Here is a 17,294-nt window from a genome sequence, read left to right as displayed (position 1 = left end):
ATTTATAATTACGCAGCAAATCATGATTTCTGTCTCACATTTGAATTTTTTAACAAATGTGATTGGCAGGAGAAGGACTGAATTTTATTTCCTGCTATTTTGAAACTCGAGTTTTTTTTTGTTTAATGCGAGTTTTGCTTGTGCCTCCGTGTGCCCCTGTTGCCTGCTTGTGCCTCCGTGTGCCCCTGTTGCCTGCTTGTGCCTCCATTTTCGTGCCCCTGTTGCCTGCTTGTGCCTCCGTTTTCGTGCCCCTGTTGCGTGCTTGTGCCTCTGTGTGCCCCTGTTGCCTGCTTGTGCCTCTGTGTGCCCCTGTTGCCTGCTTGTGCCTCCGTGTGCCCCTGTTGCCGGCTTGTGCCTCCGTGTGCCCCTGTTGCCGGCTTGTGCCTCCGTGTGCCCCTGTTGCCGGCTTGTGCCTCCATGTGCCCCTGTTGCCTGCTTGTGCCTCCGTGTGCCCCTGTTGCCTGCTTGTGCCTCTGTGTGCCCCTGTTGCCTGCTTGTGCCTCTGTGTGCCCCTGTTGCCTGCTTGTGCCTCTGTGTGCCCCTGTTGCCTGCTTGTGCCTCTGTGTGCCCCTGTTGCCTGCTTGTGCCTCTGTGTGCCCCTGTTGCCTGCTTGTGCCTCTGTGTGCCCCTGTTGCCTGCTTGTGCCTCAGGTTTTCGTGCCCCTGTTGCCTGCTTGTGCCTCCGTGTGCCCCTGTTGCCTGCTTGTGCCTCCGTGTGCCCCTGTTGCCTGCTTGTGCCTCCGTGTGCCCCTGTTGCCTGCTTGTGCCTCCGTGTGCCCCTGTTGCCTGCTTGTGCCTCTGTGTGCCCCTGTTGCCTGCTTGTGCCTCTGTGTGCCCCTGTTGCCTGCTTGTGCCTCTGTGTGCCCCTGTTGCCTGCTTGTGCCTCTGTGTGCCCCTGTTGCCTGCTTGTGCCTCTGTGTGCCCCTGTTGCCTGCTTGTGCCTCTGTGTGCCCCTGTTGCCTGCTTGTGCCTCTGTGTGCCCCTGTTGCCTGCTTGTGCCTCCGTTTTCGTGCCCCTGTTGCCTGCTTGTGCCTCCGTGTGCCCCTGTTGCCTGCTTGTGCCTCCGTGTGCCCCTGTTGCCTGCTTGTGCCTCCGTGTGCCCCCGTTGCCTGCTTGTGCCTCCGTGTGCCCCCGTTGCCTGCTTGTGCCGCCGTGTGCCCCTGTTGCCTGCTTGTGCCTCCGTGTGCCCCTGTTGCCTGCTTGTGCTGTGTGGGTGTGTGTGGTGGGCTCTGTGTGGCTGTGTGTGTGGGAAGCTTTGTGTGGCTGTGTGTGTAGGAAGCTTTGTGTGGCTGTGTGTGGGGGGGGCTTTGTGTGGCTGTGTGTGTGGGGGCTCTGTGTGGCTGTGTGTGTGGGGGGCTCTGTGTGTGTGTGTGGGGGGCTCTGTGTGTGTGTGGGGGGGGATCTGTGTGTGTGTGTCATTTGCGAGAGATAAAGCTAGTGGCATTGTAAATGACAATGCCATTTATTTATGTTAAAAAAACATAAATAAAAATAATGTCGAGAGCAATGCCAATAGCTCTAACTTTAACAAAGGCAAAACCATTGCATTGTAAATGCTTGTTGTAATTTGGGGATTGCTGTTTTTCACGGGCTCGTGATTTTCCCTTCCTAGTTTTCTTGGCTCTTAGGACTTCCCTTCCCTTCATTGGTTCTTTAGTTGTGTTGTGTTTAACACTCATAGTATTGATTGTGTCCCTACCTGTCCTGGTGTCTTTTTGTCTTGTTGTTCGTCTTTTTGGTTGTGTATTTTCTGTTTTGCGTGTTGAAGCCAATTTTATCCCGGCTGGGAACGAGGAGTGGCTGGGGCTCCGGCGCTTCTTGTGGGGATCGGTGGTCCGGCTGGATTACCTTAGTGATTCCCTGTTGTTTGTGTGTAAGCGCTACCCAGCACTTCCGCCTTATTGTTCTTTTAGTCCACATCGTTGTGTGGAGGCGGAGTGCTGTTTTGGGCGTTTCCGGGTTCCCAACGAAGCGCACAACGAAGCCAGTGTTGTGCAGCGTATTCATCCCCTGTCTTGACCCCCGACTCCTGTACGCTTGGAGCATTTTTATGGTTCTTCCATAACGGAGGTTTTTTTAGTCGTCTTCACGACTTTTTCCTCCATACCCCCTTTGCCTCCAATTATTCAGAAGCGTAATCCCTGGCGCCAAGCCCTTCCCTCCTATGCTCCCTTTCTGCCTGCCGGACCAGACGCAATCCCTCCTCGACGGAGATCTCCACCAGGCATCCACCACAGCATTTGTGGGTAAGGAGGCGTGAAGGGGTTGGTGTATGGGGGCATGAGAAGAGAAAGAGGTGCTGTATTGTTTATCTTTTTGTTTTGTGTGGCAGACGGTGATTTATCCTGTTCCCTGTGGGTAAAGCACGTGGAGAATATTGGTCCTGGCAGAAGGTCCCTGGAACGAAGATCTAGGATCCCTTGTCTGTCTATCCCTTCTTTCCCGCCCCCTGTCCCTTGCCACTCGGTTGACCCATTGTAATATCTACGGTGTGGGTCATAGAGGGGCAGGTTCAGAGGAACGGGGTAATCGTCGCTCCTGCATTGCACGGGCATAGCTGGGCAGGAACCAACACTAGGCATATGACTCAGAGTAGTAAAAGTAACTGAAAAATGAGAAGTACTCTAGAATACATTGAAATTACTTTAGACTACTTTTAAACTGTTTTGAAAGCCAATAGAAAACTGTAACAATTCCAATTTCATTCATAATTACAAAGTTGTAAAGTTTTGCATTTGAAAGTATATTCTACTTGCCTGTGCCAAGTCCTGCTTGGTTCTAGAAATAAAATCTAAGTATACCTTTTATATACTTACCTAATTGGTCTGGATTCACTCTCCGAATGTGTGCCATCAGTCTTGATTGAGTGAATACAATAAATGCTTAACACACCCTCCTGATAAGCCTAACTGCTCGACCACACTACCACAAATAGAGCTGTTCGTGTTTGTCTAATTTAGCCTCTGTTATACCTCTGGGGATCCCCTGGACTCTGCGCACACTATACCTTACTTTAGTATAGTATAAACACAGAGCCAGCTTCTTACATCTTTCCTATGGTGTTTCTTCTGTTTTTAACTGGAAGATCCCTTGGGAGACTGTCCCCCATCTGCTGTCTTACCTCCAGGAGGGGAAAGGGGATGTTCTGGTGTGTTGTTGCGGGCCCTAGCCAAAAATAGTCCTGCTTCTTGATGGCCATTGGTTGAAATAAAGAATAAGGGTTGCAGGCTGAGAGTTTGTGGTCAAATCTAACACTACTCACAGATGTGTGGATGCGATAGGATCATCACCATATGATATCGTTAATAGGGTTAAAACCTCGAGACTTTAGGACACATTTGAACAAAGAAATGTAGTCAGCAAACACAGTCATTGAGGCGTGGAAAATGAGAAAGTGGTGCTAGTGGGCACCATATAAACCATGACATCACCACATATGTGGAAGAAAACATGACAAACAACATGGCGCCACCTGGCAGTACAAGAGAGCAATTGCTGGGGGTAAAGATTTTCTAGATCCAGTGTGACACCCGTGAGATATTTGCAAGGTGAGGAATATATGAAAAGCAGTATCCATCAGAACAACAGTTTGCAGCCTTCTTCTAATCAGTAAATGAAATCAGCATGTTTACCATTTTGGCCAGGAATGCACGATACCATCACCTCAGAACCAAGACAACATCCTTCAAACATGTCTAAACAATATCTGAATTCAATGCTTCTTAAAATCATATTTACATATTCCCGTGATGAGTTAAGAATAATTTCTTGAAACATGGATATTTAAATATTGTAAAAATAAATCAACCACAATTCTATTTGTTAAAAACTTCTTTATAATATATACATGTAAAACGTTGGTAAGAAACTAAGCACTATTTGTCTCAGTAAAACATACATTGCAACAACACTGAATTAAATTAAAACAAACAATAAAAACAAATAGCTCTAAACCAACTCCATTTCATTTGGCAACATATTTATGGTAACTGCATAAAACAGTCATAAAATAAAGCTCCAGGAAAGAAACAGTGCCATTGCAAAATGAAAACTGCTTGGAAAAATATTCTGGAAATAGCACCAGAGTTCATTTCTTAAATATGTATATAATACACAACATAAACACTGAAGCCTTATTTTTCTTTTTTTGGGTTTAAAAAAAAAAGAAAGCTTTGCCCCAGCAAATCAATATCATGTGAACGAATATATACAGATCCAAATGTTTTGAAACTGTCAAAGCAGTTCATTCATACCCACTCAGTTAATTACATTTGAGCGAAACCTGTCCTAAAAGGTGAGATGAAAAGGGTATTTGGTCTCACCCACGTTAGTATTGCACTAAATTAAAGTCAAAAATAAATTACAGATTCAAACAAACCAACAACACTATGATGATTTTCTTATGTATACCAGCTATCAATAGTAAAAAAACAATCCTCTTTCTACTTTAAGGACTATTAGTATCAAAATACACCAATATGCACTGGCAATGTAAACAACTACAATATGTTTAATGTGTGATTAAGGCATTCTATGAGGATTTACGTTTTTGCGTTTGTAGAGTTATGGTAAATTCAGGTGGGGAAGTGTTTCTACCAATGTCCAAGTTGCATTGTTAAACGAATTAAACAGATTATGTAATAACTGTCACTAAAATAACTTTTTAACTCTGGTAAGGTCTGTATTCTTAGTGTACAACATATTTTACATAACTATGTACACATTACATTACATAGGTATAGTACAGTATATTGGGTGCTCTTAAGTTAGGTTCATCACATTAAGAGACCTCAATTATAGAACACACTATGTCACTTAGAATCCGTTAGCCCAAGATTTAGGATCATTGTGAAATCGATTTCTATTACTCCAGATGACAAATACAATCCACGAAAGTGGATCCGGTTTTGGTATCTTAACAAAGTTCCTCTAAAAACATATGTATTCTAAAAACTAAAATGTCTGCATTTGCAGTAATTCTGGAGGCTGATAAAACAAAAAGACGAAAAGTAAAAAAATCAAAAAATCACTGCTGTTTCTTTCGCTTTATCTGTGTTTCTTCAAGTGCCTGCAGGCCGCGAGTCCGTGCAGGTTGGGGACTGGTTTCTCTCCTACGTTTCAATGAGGAGGCGGGCTGAGGTTTCGACCTGCAGTTATAGAAGGAAACACAATGATACACTGCTAAGAAATGCTGGTAAATAATTGTTAAACAGCGTTTAATATTGTAAATAGAAATACATTTACAACATTTAAAAGACATTAAACACACTCGAATAATCAAATACTGAGCTATGCCTCCAAAACAAGGATGCATTTTACTGTTTGATCTAGAAACTATTTTAGCAGTCAGTCAGACTCTAGGAACCTTTAAAATAATGATACATAATAACATAAAAATACATATACATAGTGGGGCTTTGGGTGGTTCTCTTTCAGTCATGTTTAAGTTGGAGTGTTATTCAAAGGTTGCATCAGCCCACTGAGTAGCACACAAAGAGGGGAATGGGCCACTCTGCTTCAGAATTTACCTTTGCTGGGAGTTTCATTCATATTTTAGAGCAGAGCACTGGCCAGACCCTTGGGTATCTGGTGTGCCGGCATGTAAAGTGACTATTCTATCACAAGACTAGAGGCTCAATTAGAGGACCGGCTGCTCATTGGTGGCTCTATTGTCATATCATGGGTGACCTCAGAGATCTTTTTCCATGACATTTTTCTGCATTCGTGTTGTGTACTTTTGTTACTTCCTGCTGCTGGAGTTTATCAGCAAAGAAGACAGGTCATAAGATTTGCCTCTGTGTCTTTAATAGAATCAAAAATTCCTGCCACTTTAGTGTGGAAGATTTCCATTGTTTGCCCCAATATACTTGTCTCTGAATCAGAAAGGGCCATACCAACAGAACAAAATAAAAACATCTCCAGTCATTACCATACCCCACTGCACGCTGGTCCTCTAGAGAGCGTAGAGTTCCTAGTGTGTGGAGCAAGAAGTGGGGCTGGAGATGTTTTATAATTGTGTGTCATCATCTGTAAAGAAGCATGCTCTCTCTTGCTTTTGTTTTTTTTACCACAAAAAATAAAGTTTATTTTGCTTGTTTTATTTCTGACTGGATTCAGATGAGGTGGAGGCACTCAGTGAATACAGCCGGCGTCTCTTGGCAATCTGTTCCTGGCGTTTCTCCTTGGCTTCCTTCATTCTCTTGGCCAGAAGTTTGGCATACTCGGATGCCTCCTCCTTGTTCTTCTTAGTGCGCTGCTTCTTCAGAGCTATATGCCTGCGCTTGTGCTGCAGGACTGTAGGAGTCACCAGACGTTGAATAAAGCATAACGCAAGCTCTCTTGCTTTATGCTCTGTGTGCCATTAAGCTAACATGCTATGGTGGCATTCAGAGCAACGCATTCACACCAATGTCGCCATGCAAGGTCGTGCAATGTGACCGTGCGCACTGCCATTTTAGAATCGTTGATTATGGGCTAAGCAGCCGAGCACTGAGGGTAAATATATTTAATGCTGTTAAAGCCTATGCTTGGAGAAATAATTAAAATAATTGTACTACCAACCACTGGACATCAAGTTTCACGGTGGGAAGCAGTGGGAATCCACTTTATAACTTTACTATTCATAAGCAAGTAAATAAGTAGAATTTTTATAAAGTGTGAGTTTGCCAAGACGTCTTGGCGCTAGCGTTCCTAACAGGGAGAAAAAAAACAAAAAAACAATCTACTTAAGATTACAGGAGAAAAAAAAGTTTTCAACTGTTTTGTAAAGATAGATAGATTGGGATCATTGCACAAAAGGCACAGACTTCCATAGCTCACAGGCCAGAAAAGAGAAGCTTCACCCTCCCCATCTTATTTTCCTGATTTCAGGAACAATTAATAGTTTTGCAGTTCCGGTTAGGCACATACAGCGAGAAAGATCTGCAAAAAAAATGCAGGACCTCCACTGTACAAAGCTTTGTGGATAATATGAAAGGCTTTAAATGTGATCCTTTCTGTCACTGGTAACCAGTGAACGTCATGAATGCCCTTGGAAACTGGATCAAACTTGGGCGGCATCTACAGCAGACGAGCAGACGCATTTTGAAGTGACTGAAGTTTCAGCAGCAACCTTTTCTGTATGCCCAAATATAGGGCATTGCAGTAGTCAATTTGCTGCAGAACTAGTGCAACGATAACAAACTCATGCATATCTACAGGAATGAAAGGAAAAAACGTGTTCATTGTCCTAAGAAGGTGGAAGCAGGAAGATGTAACCTTATTTATTTTGTATGAGAAACAAAGCTGTTCATCAAACTACACCGCAAGATGTTTTACTTTTTGGACTGGACTGGCAGGGATGCTTTAAACTTTCCTTCTAAAACCAGTCTTTTCGACATACTTCTAAGGAATTTTAGTACTGGTACAACATCGGATACAGTGAGAACTATATTTGGTAACCTTCTTGTAATCTTATTATGACTCGTTATAGTTCGGACCTTTTTTCCATAGGAAATCCGCAACATTCTATTTGGAATAACTTTGGTGCCGGTTGACGAATCTTCACGAAATTTTCAAAACTTATGGTCAGCTCCTATCCTGAAAGTCTTAGGATGATTCGTGTAGCGGGGGCCGAGAAAAAAGGGGGTCCCCAAAACGCGTTTTCCCAATGCAATTTCCCATAGGACATTTAGCTGCAGCTACAGCCCGAACTGCTGACGGAATTAGACCATATTTGGCAAAGAGGTAGTCCTTAGTTCAGACTCGTGCATTTTGCTTAAATGGTGTAAATCCGTTCAGTAGTTCCTGAGAAAATGACAATTAAAAGCATTTATATATCTATGGCCTCGGAGGGTTCGCATACCCTAAGCGCACCCTGCCGTGCACATGCTGTATTCTAATTGGCTGTCAACACTCCAAATCAGGAAGTGTTGGCAGCCATCTTGTGCCTCTGTAGAACCGAGGCACAAGAAACCCCCTAAAAACCTCGCAAAACGCAAAAAGGGGCAGTGTAGAAACACCCTGACCCCCTAGGCCTGCTCAGGGGGTCCCATAAGGACCCCCAAGGACAAAATCCGCGCATGATGCGCTGATCCTGGCGATAAAAAAACCCCCAAAAAAACAAAGTGCAGACTCCCGCGCTTCAAGTCTTTGTAGCCCCCAGGGGGCCAAATCACAGGGGTCATGATCTAAAACGTGTGTGGGGGGGCACAATCTTGTGGGGGACCGCCACCCCCGGGGCTTTAACATAATATATGCGGAGGGGAACACGACCCCCGGGGACCGCCAACCCCGGGGCTTAGTAGGATAATTTTTGGGGGGCCTCTAAGGCCTCCAAGGCCCCCCCACCCCCGGGGCTCCATGTAATTAACATTGCGGGGGGACAATGCCCCCGCAGCCCCGGGGACCGCCACCCCCCAGGGCTTTTTTTAAAATTAAATAAAAAAATTAAAAACCCTGTGTGAACCCCCCCGACACGCCCCCCGACCGCCACCTCCCCGGGGCTCTATATATGTAAATTGGGGGGTCTGTGACGGACCCCCCAGCCCCTTGGACCACCACCCCCTGGGGCTTTGAAGAAGGTGAGAGGGGGCCGGGCAGCCCACCTCCTGGAGCCCTTGAGGGCCCTGGGGACCGCCACCCCTCAGGCCGCTCCTACAGTGTCCCGGGGTGCCCACCCCAGGGACACTGTAGTTTGCCATAGAAGGGTGCCATAGCAAACTGCTTGGCTATTTGGAAGAGAGAGCAGGCAAACCTGCTCTCTCTTCCAAATAGCCAAGCAGATTGCTTTTCCACATGGGGAATGTTAGCTGCTCCCCGTCTGGAAAAGCAATGCCGGCTCCCGCAGGAGGCGGGGAGACGGCGGGACTGTGGGGGGATTGGGGACCCCCCCACAGTCCCCAATGGAGAGGGCCAGCCTCGAGGGATGGGGTCCCCGTGGCTATTAGTGGCCCGGGAGGGGGGCCACGCGGCACCCCTCCTCAAATTAAATATAAAAAAATAAATTAAAAAAAAGGCTGGCCCCGGGACCATGAGGAAGGGGCAGCCCCCTCCTAAAATATAATATATATAAAAAAAGGGCCATGCCTGGGGGATGGGGTCCCTGGGGCTGATTAAGGCCTCGGGAGGTGGGCACGCGGCCCCTTCCCAATTTTTTTTTTTTAAATCTTTTTATTTAAATAATCAGCTCCCTAACAGTGCCCATCAGTTAGCAACAGAAGTTTATTGACAATTTACAAATAAAATCAGCCTCAGATTCATTAAGAAAGCCTCTAAGCCCACCCACCACTACAGACCCCCCCATTAAACACTGACACATCCCCAGTGGACCTCCAACTCCAGACACATCAAAGCAGACATATTATATTCACCAACCCTACCCCTCTCCCCTTCCCTTTCCTCCCCTCAAGGTTCTCTGTGCGGCACTCCTCAGTGCATCCGCATCCTAAGGAATCCAATGCAGAGCGAGAGCCACAAGACATCAGCAATAAATGCACAGCTATGGAATACAAGGTTCCACACCAACCCTCCCTCAGGACGGCTCCTCATCCGCCTGCGAGTCTATCCACTCTCCTCGGTACCTCCTCCAAGCCGCCCATATTTTCTCCCATTTTTTGGGAAAGCCTCGACTCTTATAGATAACTTTTTCAGCCTGTTGGCACCAGTCCAAATCTCGCTCCCACTCCTCCACCGTAGGCACAAGATCACTTCCCCATAACCTCGCATTATTTCTCTTGGCTACCATACTTGCCAGCGCCAACCATACTTTGTCCCATTTTGGCCAGGTGATGTCACTAGTGACCCCCAAGACATGCCATCTGACCTCTAGCGGCACGTCCGTTCCCACCACCTCAGACATAATGCCTGCTAGTCTGGACCAGTACGTCCTGATTTTGGCGCAGTCCCACAATATGTGGAAAAAGGTCCCTCGTAAGCAAAAGCGTGAGTCCACATAGGCTATTATGTATTGCGTCGTTCGTGGTATGTATGACCTATGCAGGATGCGCAGTTGGACGAGTGGGAACCTGGCACGTATCGCCACTTCTCGGGGACATTGCAGGGCCTCCCCCCAATCATCATCCTCCAGCATCCCCTAATCTGACTCCCACTTTTCCCGCAGGGGGCCCAGTGTGTCTGCGATGTTATTAATGAGCTGTACGTGAGGGAGATAGCTTTCTCAATCATAGGGTCTCGTAGTAGTCTATCCTCCAACGGAGCATATTCAGGTAGCTCCACCCCGTGGGTTAGGTGTCGGTGCAGGGCGTGTTTAAGCTGTTGGTAGTGTAGGAATTCCCCTTTCCCCCATCTGGAACTCAGCCTGCAGGTCTGCAAAACCCACCATCTCTCCCAGTTTCCAAACATCACCCAGCACATCAATACGAATCAGGCTCCACTGACGCAGACCCTGCAATTTCGCCACTGCCGGCAGGAATGTCCCGGCCCACAGAGGAGTCTGCTCTGTAAGCTTTGCCTCCCATCCTAGCAATTTTGTTGCCCATTTCCACACCCTAACCACCGCTTCCGTTTGGGGAGGTAGGGGATGACCGCGCCTACCCCTAGAATAGAGGGACGCTAAATAGGTACCACTGCCAAAGGCTAACCTACCTACCCTGTAGGCTGGTTCGTCCAACGGGGCAAACACCCATCCATTGACATTAACCAACTGCGTCGCCCAATAATATAGGCGGACATCCGGCACCGCTAAGCCTCCCTCATAGGGACCTCTCAGCAGTTTCTTAAGAGCAATTCTGGGACACCCCCCCACTCCAAAGCAGGGAACGTTGCTCCGATTCAATCGTCCTGAAAATTTGGTCTGGGATCGGGAAGGGTGTATTCTGTAGGGCGTAGAGCAGGCGTGGGAGTGCCATCATTTTAAACAAAACGGCATGCCCCATCAAGGAGAGCAGGAGGGACCTCCAGTGCTCTACGTCTCCGCGGAGTCGATCCAGTTGCGCCGACACATTCAGGCGCAGGAACTCCGAGTAAGACTGTGTAATCCAGATCCCCAAATATTTGAATACTGCCTTCCAGGCCAGGCCACAAAAGTCCGCCGACGGCTGCGGCCCCACTAGGACATGTCCCAGGGACTTGTCCCAATTTATACGGTATCCGGAGTAGGTACCGAACTCGCGCAGAATTTCCATCAGTCTCTGAATGGAAGCGGCCAGCCTCTGAACATACAGAAGGATGTCGTCGGGGTATAACGAGATACGCTCTTCCCATCCCCCTCCCAGGTCTATGCCCCAGACCATGGGGTCTGTCCAAACCCAGTGCGCCAACGGTTCTAATGCCAACGCGAACAGGGTGGGGGAAAGGTGGCAGCCTTGACACGTGCCCCGACTCAGGTGGAACTCCCTTGATGTCATTCCATTGACCCGGACTCTCGCGAGCGGCTCAGTGTAGAGCAGCGTTACCCATGCTCTAAATTGGTCCCCAAAGCCTATTTTCTCCAGAACTGCATAGAAACACTGCCATTCCATACTGTCAAATGCCATATGGGCATCGAGGCGCCTTAGATTTAAGCGCGTGCACCTCTGGGGCATAAAGCCCGACTGGTCCGGGTGGATCAGTGATTGGATAACTGCCCCTAGTCACGTGGCCAGGATCTTACCAAGCACTTTCGTCTCAAAATTAAGTAGGGATATGGGTCTGTAGGAACTACACAGGTCCTGCGGTTTGCCGGCTTCATGGATTACTACGATCGTTGCAGACCGCAAATCCTTGGGGAGTTTCCCCACCTGTTTGGCTTCATTAAACATATTCAGCATATGGGGTGCGAGTCGACCTGATACGCACCCGAACGCTTCAGCTGGAAACCCGTTGGGCCCCGGCGCCTTCCCAGCCTGCATGTCTCCCATGGCGTCTTCTACCTCCTGGACCGTTATCGTGGACTCCAGGATGTCTCTGTCTGCCTATTTCAAGGCCGGCAGCTGCAAGGGGGCCAAAAAGTCCCGACATTCCGGCTCTCGCCGGACAGTATGCGACCTGTAAACTGTCTCATAGTACCGTGCGAATTCTTCCGCTATTGCCTTGCCCGTGGCCTGCACCGAAACGTCGGTCCGTGCAATCTCCGGTACCCAGTTACGTTCCCGATCCCGTTTCTCTAGCCAGGCTATCATTTTATTGGCCTTATCCCCCAAGTCATACACCCGTCTCTGGACGGCCAGGGCGCAGGAGCGCGCCTGGTCCATAAGCAAGTCACGTATCTCTTTTTCCAGGAGCTGCCTCCTATGCCGTCTATCCTGATCCTGGTCAGGAGCCCCTTCACCCACTTCTTCTAGGGCCTGCAGTTCCCGTTCTAGTGTGTCAATGTGCGCAACTTTGTCCTTACGCCTTTTTACCACCTGCAGAAAATCTCTAGTCACAGTTTTGTATGCCTCCCACACTATCCCAAGCGAGCTGACAGAGCCTATCAGCAAAATATTGGTCTACCCGCTCCCTGAACACCTCCTGGAACTCTTGATCTTTAAATAAAAACGTATCAAGTCGGGGGGGGTTAGTCTATTCTCGCTCCGGACCTCGCAGCTGTACCCCTACTGGGGAATGATCAGCAATCCCCCTGGCCCTATGACACCCACCCTGGAACAGACCCCATGCTCCCCACCTGTGTGAATAAATCAATCCTGGACCCTGAGCCGTGCCCCGCCGATATGTGTGTGTATTGCCGAACCAGGGGATTTTGTGCCCTCCAAAGATCCACCAGGCCCATAGCATGTATAAAATCCCGGAAGTGACAAATCCCTCCCCTGGTAGGCGGAGTCTGTGACAGAGTAGGTCCCGCTCCATCACTGCATTCATGTCGCCCCCTAGGATCAGATTCCCGGATGTCAACTCCAGCAGTACTATCCCTATGTCTGGGAGAGTGGTGCTGTGCAGTTTAGGGGGGGGATGTATAGCGAACATAGATTAATTGTCTTGCCCTCCCACTGATTCGTCAGCGGCGCATAGCGTCCTAGGGGGTCCAACCAGTGCCTCCCAAGTATCAGCGGTAAAGTGTTCTTAATGAGGATCCTCACCCCCCTCGAGCCTGTGGTAAAACCGGCATGTGCCCGCAGTGTATAGCCAAATCTATTAAGGGCCTTACAATGGTTCTCAAGGAGGTGCGTCTCCTGGAGCAGGACAATGTCTGGTGCGTGTCTGTGTAGGTATTGGAGCACCATGGTGCGCTTTATCTTGTTCTGCAGGCCGTTAACGTTCCAATACAAAACACTGATATGTCATGTGTGCGGTGTATACATTGTAGGTAATTACCATGAACCTCCGAGGAGACGAGTGCCTCCTCCCCCCTCCCTCCTCTTCCCACTTGCCAACCAATAGTGTCTTCGGAGCCAAAACCAATACATCCCTAAAGAGAAAAAAAGAAGCGAAAAACACAAGTACAACCTTCTCCCCCCAACCCCCAGAACTAACCCCCCTCCCTGCTACCCTGCTACGCCGGCCAACGTGACCAGACATCCCCCAACAAGCAGAGCGACCTGTAGCCCTTCAAACGAAAACCTAGGGGGTGAGTAGTCACCTAGTCCCGCAACCTGAGGGCTCCCGTCGACCCCCCACTGCTACATATTAGCCGCCACATCCTGTCCTGATACCCCTGGATATTGCAATCATTTAAAAAACTTTCAGGCCTCCAACCCACGCACTTGAACCATCCTCCCCTCCTCCCAAGCAGTGTCAACTGGGCCCTCATGCAATCCCCACCTCATAAGGACCCCCCCACCTGCGGGCCATCTTCCTGGACAATATCCATCTCCACCCCTGGCGCACAGTCAATGTCTACATACGAGAGTCAAAATACATCACGTGCAGTTCAGCCTTTTCCTGCGCTCCAAGTCCATCCTGGCCACCTCACCCCATGTACGGCGAGGCCGAAAGGCTCCGAGGCCGATTCCTACTGGAGGGCAAAGTATCACAGTGTTGCCGGCGACCTCTCCCCGTGGAACCAACCGAAGACGTTGGAGATTGCGGCGTCGTGTTCCACCAACCGCTCCCTGATCCAGGGCCCCCGATGCATCCGCGTGTTCCTCCAGCCAAGAGTGCATATCCTCCGGGGAAGTAAAGAAGAAAGATTTCCCATCTGCCAACAGCTTAAGACGTGCTGGAAAAAACATCATATATTTGATGCCCCGATATCGAAGCACCCTTTTAACTCCGTCAAAGGATCGGCGCTCCTGTTGCACCTTTAGCGTAAAATCCAGAAAGAGCCTGATTGTGGTATTGTCCAGTTGCAGATCTCCATGTTGGCGGTCTGCCTGCAGGATGGCATCACGGTCTCTATAATTAGGAATCTGTGCGATAATTGTCCTTGGTGGGGCTCGGCGGAGGGACCGGCGCCCTATGGGCACGCTCAATAGCGAAGAACTTCGAGAGGCGTTTGGGCTGTAAATGCTTGAGGATGAGATCCTCCAGGAACAAGTCCACACTCGGCCCCTCCATCTTCTCCGGCACACCCACCATGCGTATATTATTTCTGCGGGCCCTTCCTTCCTGATCCTCCAGGCGCGCCGTTACTACCTTCTGTTGATGAGACAGGCGCTGTACCTGTTGTTGCAACTGTTTGGTGGTATTTTGGAGTTCCACAATGTCCGCCGCTTTCTCTGAAGTTTTGTTCAAGTCCGCCCTCTGTAGCGCCATTTCAATGAAGACCTTATCTATCTTTGATTCCAGCGTGGTCTGTGTGGCCTGCATGATCGACGTTAAGGATGGTTCTTGTGCTTCCGCCAGAGCACCGGCCTGTGCATCGCCCCCACAGCCCGTAGTGGCCATGTAGTTATCCACGGTGTTGGTCTGAGTCATCGTGGATTTCTTAGGCCTCATGACCGGGCCCCACAGCGCTGGGCCCTCAACGAGGAAGGGGAGGGAGTACTTCACGAGATCTCCTCAGCACCACTCCGTCTGCACCCCAGACGTCAGCTCTGCGCTCTCCCAGGATCTCCCTCGGGCCAAGGTACTGGATCTACGATCAGTCCTACGGGCAGTGCAACCTCTCCTCACATCCAGTACTCTACCGTCCTCTTCTCGACGCGGGCGCACCGCTTACCCCCAAAAGGTTCGCAACGCCGCTCAATGGCCACAAACTGTTGCCTCTGACCCCCTCATCCGTGGTGCCAAACAATGTCACTGGCGCTCCCCCACCGACGATATGCCTCCCATGCTGTGGAGGCTCCTTTCCACTCCTGCCCCGGAGTGCTCCTGGCCGCCGTCGTGCTCTCCGCCTCCTAGCCTCCGCGCCTGCTGGGTTCCACCCCGTTGAAGGGCCCTCCGTCCGCCCTGGGCTGATGCCCCCTCAGTGGCCAACTGTGTCACCTGATCTGCAAGGCCGCCGCAGGTCTGCGCCGCGGCCCTACCTCCTCAAACCTTCCGGGTTGAGGAGGTCCGCCTTGCCCAGGTCCCCAGCAGCCACATGTCTCATGCCCCAGCACTACTGGCTGCATTCACGTGGTGTGCCACAATGTCCACCGGTGCCCCCGTGCTTGCTGTTCTGTGGCACTGGAGTCCGGGAGGAACCGCTGGGCCCACCTTTGTTCCTGGCGCCCGCCGCCGGCCCAGAGCAGCCGCTGCCGGCCCAGGGCAGCCGCCGCTAGCATAAATTGAGGCCGGTGCCTGGAGCGCTCCCACTCTCACTCCAGGTCGCAGGAGGCCCCGGATGTCGGGCGGCCGCGGAGGCCCTTCTGCGCGGCCTAGGGAGACAAGACAAAGATCCCCGCACACCGCACGTCAGCTCCGCGAATTCGGCCTCCAGGACAGTGAGGCTTTCGGATATGCTGCAGATTTTTAGGGGCCTTCGGGATTTCTCACGGGAGCCGCATTAGTATGCGGCCATCTTAGGTGCCTCCAAGCCACGCCCCCCCCCCCTTCCAATTTCTTTATATTTTTTTTAAAAAAATTAGGGGGCAGGCCCTGGGGGATGGGATCTCCAGGGCACAAAAATGAGAAAAAAAAGGGGGGCTACGCAGTCCATCTTCTTAAAAAAATAAATACCGGCATCATGCCAGAGGCCACGCCCCCTCCCTGCAAACACGCCCCCTGAATACTAGGGGTCCCTGGGGGCCAACTAGCCCACCAGGAACCTCCAGGGGGCTGCGTTGCAGAGAGGTGTTCTGAGGCCACGCCCCTTTTTACACCTCTCTTCAACGCAGCTCTGTGGCGCTTACTGGAGGTTGCTGGTGGGCTAGTTGCACCCCATGGACCCTCAGTATTCAAGGGGAGTTAATCCCTCAACTTAAAGCGCGCCTCGGGCGCGTTTACACAGTGGTGAAGGGAAGGGTACAGGGCCTGAAGTGATGGGTGCAAACGTGCCCTGTGGCACGTTTTAAGTTGGGGAAAAAATTCCACTTCAAACCTGAGAGACCATGGGGGCCAAGTAGCCACCAGGTGCTTCTAGGAAGTGCCACAGCGCTGCGTTGCAGAGACGTGGTGCAGGCCGTGTCCCATTTTACATCTCTCTGCTACGCAGCTCTGTGGCGCTTACTGGATGTACTTCGATTTCCTCACCTGTTATCAGGAGAGACCTCATTGCTGCATCTCTGAGCCCAGTACTGATCCTGAAAGTCATTTTAACCGTACTTACCAGTTACTTGAATTTCCTTACATAGGCTAACATTGACTGGTTTCACTTGGAAAATCTTCTAAGTGTGGAGTTTTGGAACTTTAAAATATTCACCTAAAGTCATCCGAACAACGAATTCCGATTTACTCACCTGTTATCAGGAAAGAACCCAGTGCTGCATCTTTTAGCCCAGCACTGACCCTGAAAAGTAATCCTAACCTTACTTACCAGTAACTTGTATTTTCTTCTATAGGAATCCATTGTCTGGTTTTCACTAGGAAAGTTTCCAAGTGTCTATTTTCACGAACTATAAATAATCCTTAAAAATCGCCTGTATGACTTAAACGCTTTCTTTCAACTGTATACAGGAGATGCAGCCGTGTTGGATCCAGGATCCCCCACTGAGTAAGAAAAGGTAACGATAACACTACTTACCTGCTAAGTGAATTTCCTACCATAGGATAACATTGATGATTCTAGGTGAAAACATTTCCAAGTGTCAACTTTTAAAATACAATAATTTTCCTTGGAAATTACTACTGTAACCAAAACGCTTTTACTCAACTGTTTACAGGAGATGTCCCAGGACTAAATCTAGGATCCAGTCCTCTGGTTAGAAAAGTAATCCATAAAGTAACTAATTGCATTTGACTAGAAATTCACATTGCGCTCAATGTTGCATTGTGTTTGAAATTGAGTTGCCTATTGCAACAACTATAACTACTGTACTTAAAAGTCTATTGCCTATTTGCAACGTATTTAAACTAAAG

The 17,294-nt window shown here is 49.2% G+C and overlaps 1 protein-coding gene across 1 annotated transcript in view; it reads right to left on the bottom strand.

Moving 5' to 3' along the window:
- Positions 1 to 3,817: 3,817 nt before the first annotated feature.
- Positions 3,818 to 17,294, bottom strand: part of BOD1L1 (biorientation of chromosomes in cell division 1 like 1) — a 500,752-nt gene continuing 487,275 nt past the window's right edge. Inside the window, exon 19 of the mRNA XM_078678462.1 lies at positions 3,818 to 5,146. Coding sequence (XP_078534588.1) covers positions 5,026 to 5,146 — 121 coding nt within the window. The 3' untranslated portion in view covers positions 3,818 to 5,025. The remainder of the gene's footprint in view (positions 5,147 to 17,294) is intronic.

The sequence above is a fragment of the Lissotriton helveticus genome, chromosome 2_2 (assembly GCF_964261635.1).
Source record: "Lissotriton helveticus chromosome 2_2, aLisHel1.1, whole genome shotgun sequence".
Classification (NCBI taxonomy): Eukaryota; Metazoa; Chordata; class Amphibia; order Caudata; family Salamandridae; genus Lissotriton; species Lissotriton helveticus.
The sequence above is the reverse complement of the archived record's forward strand: the minus strand, read 5'-3'. Positions and strand labels throughout refer to the sequence as shown.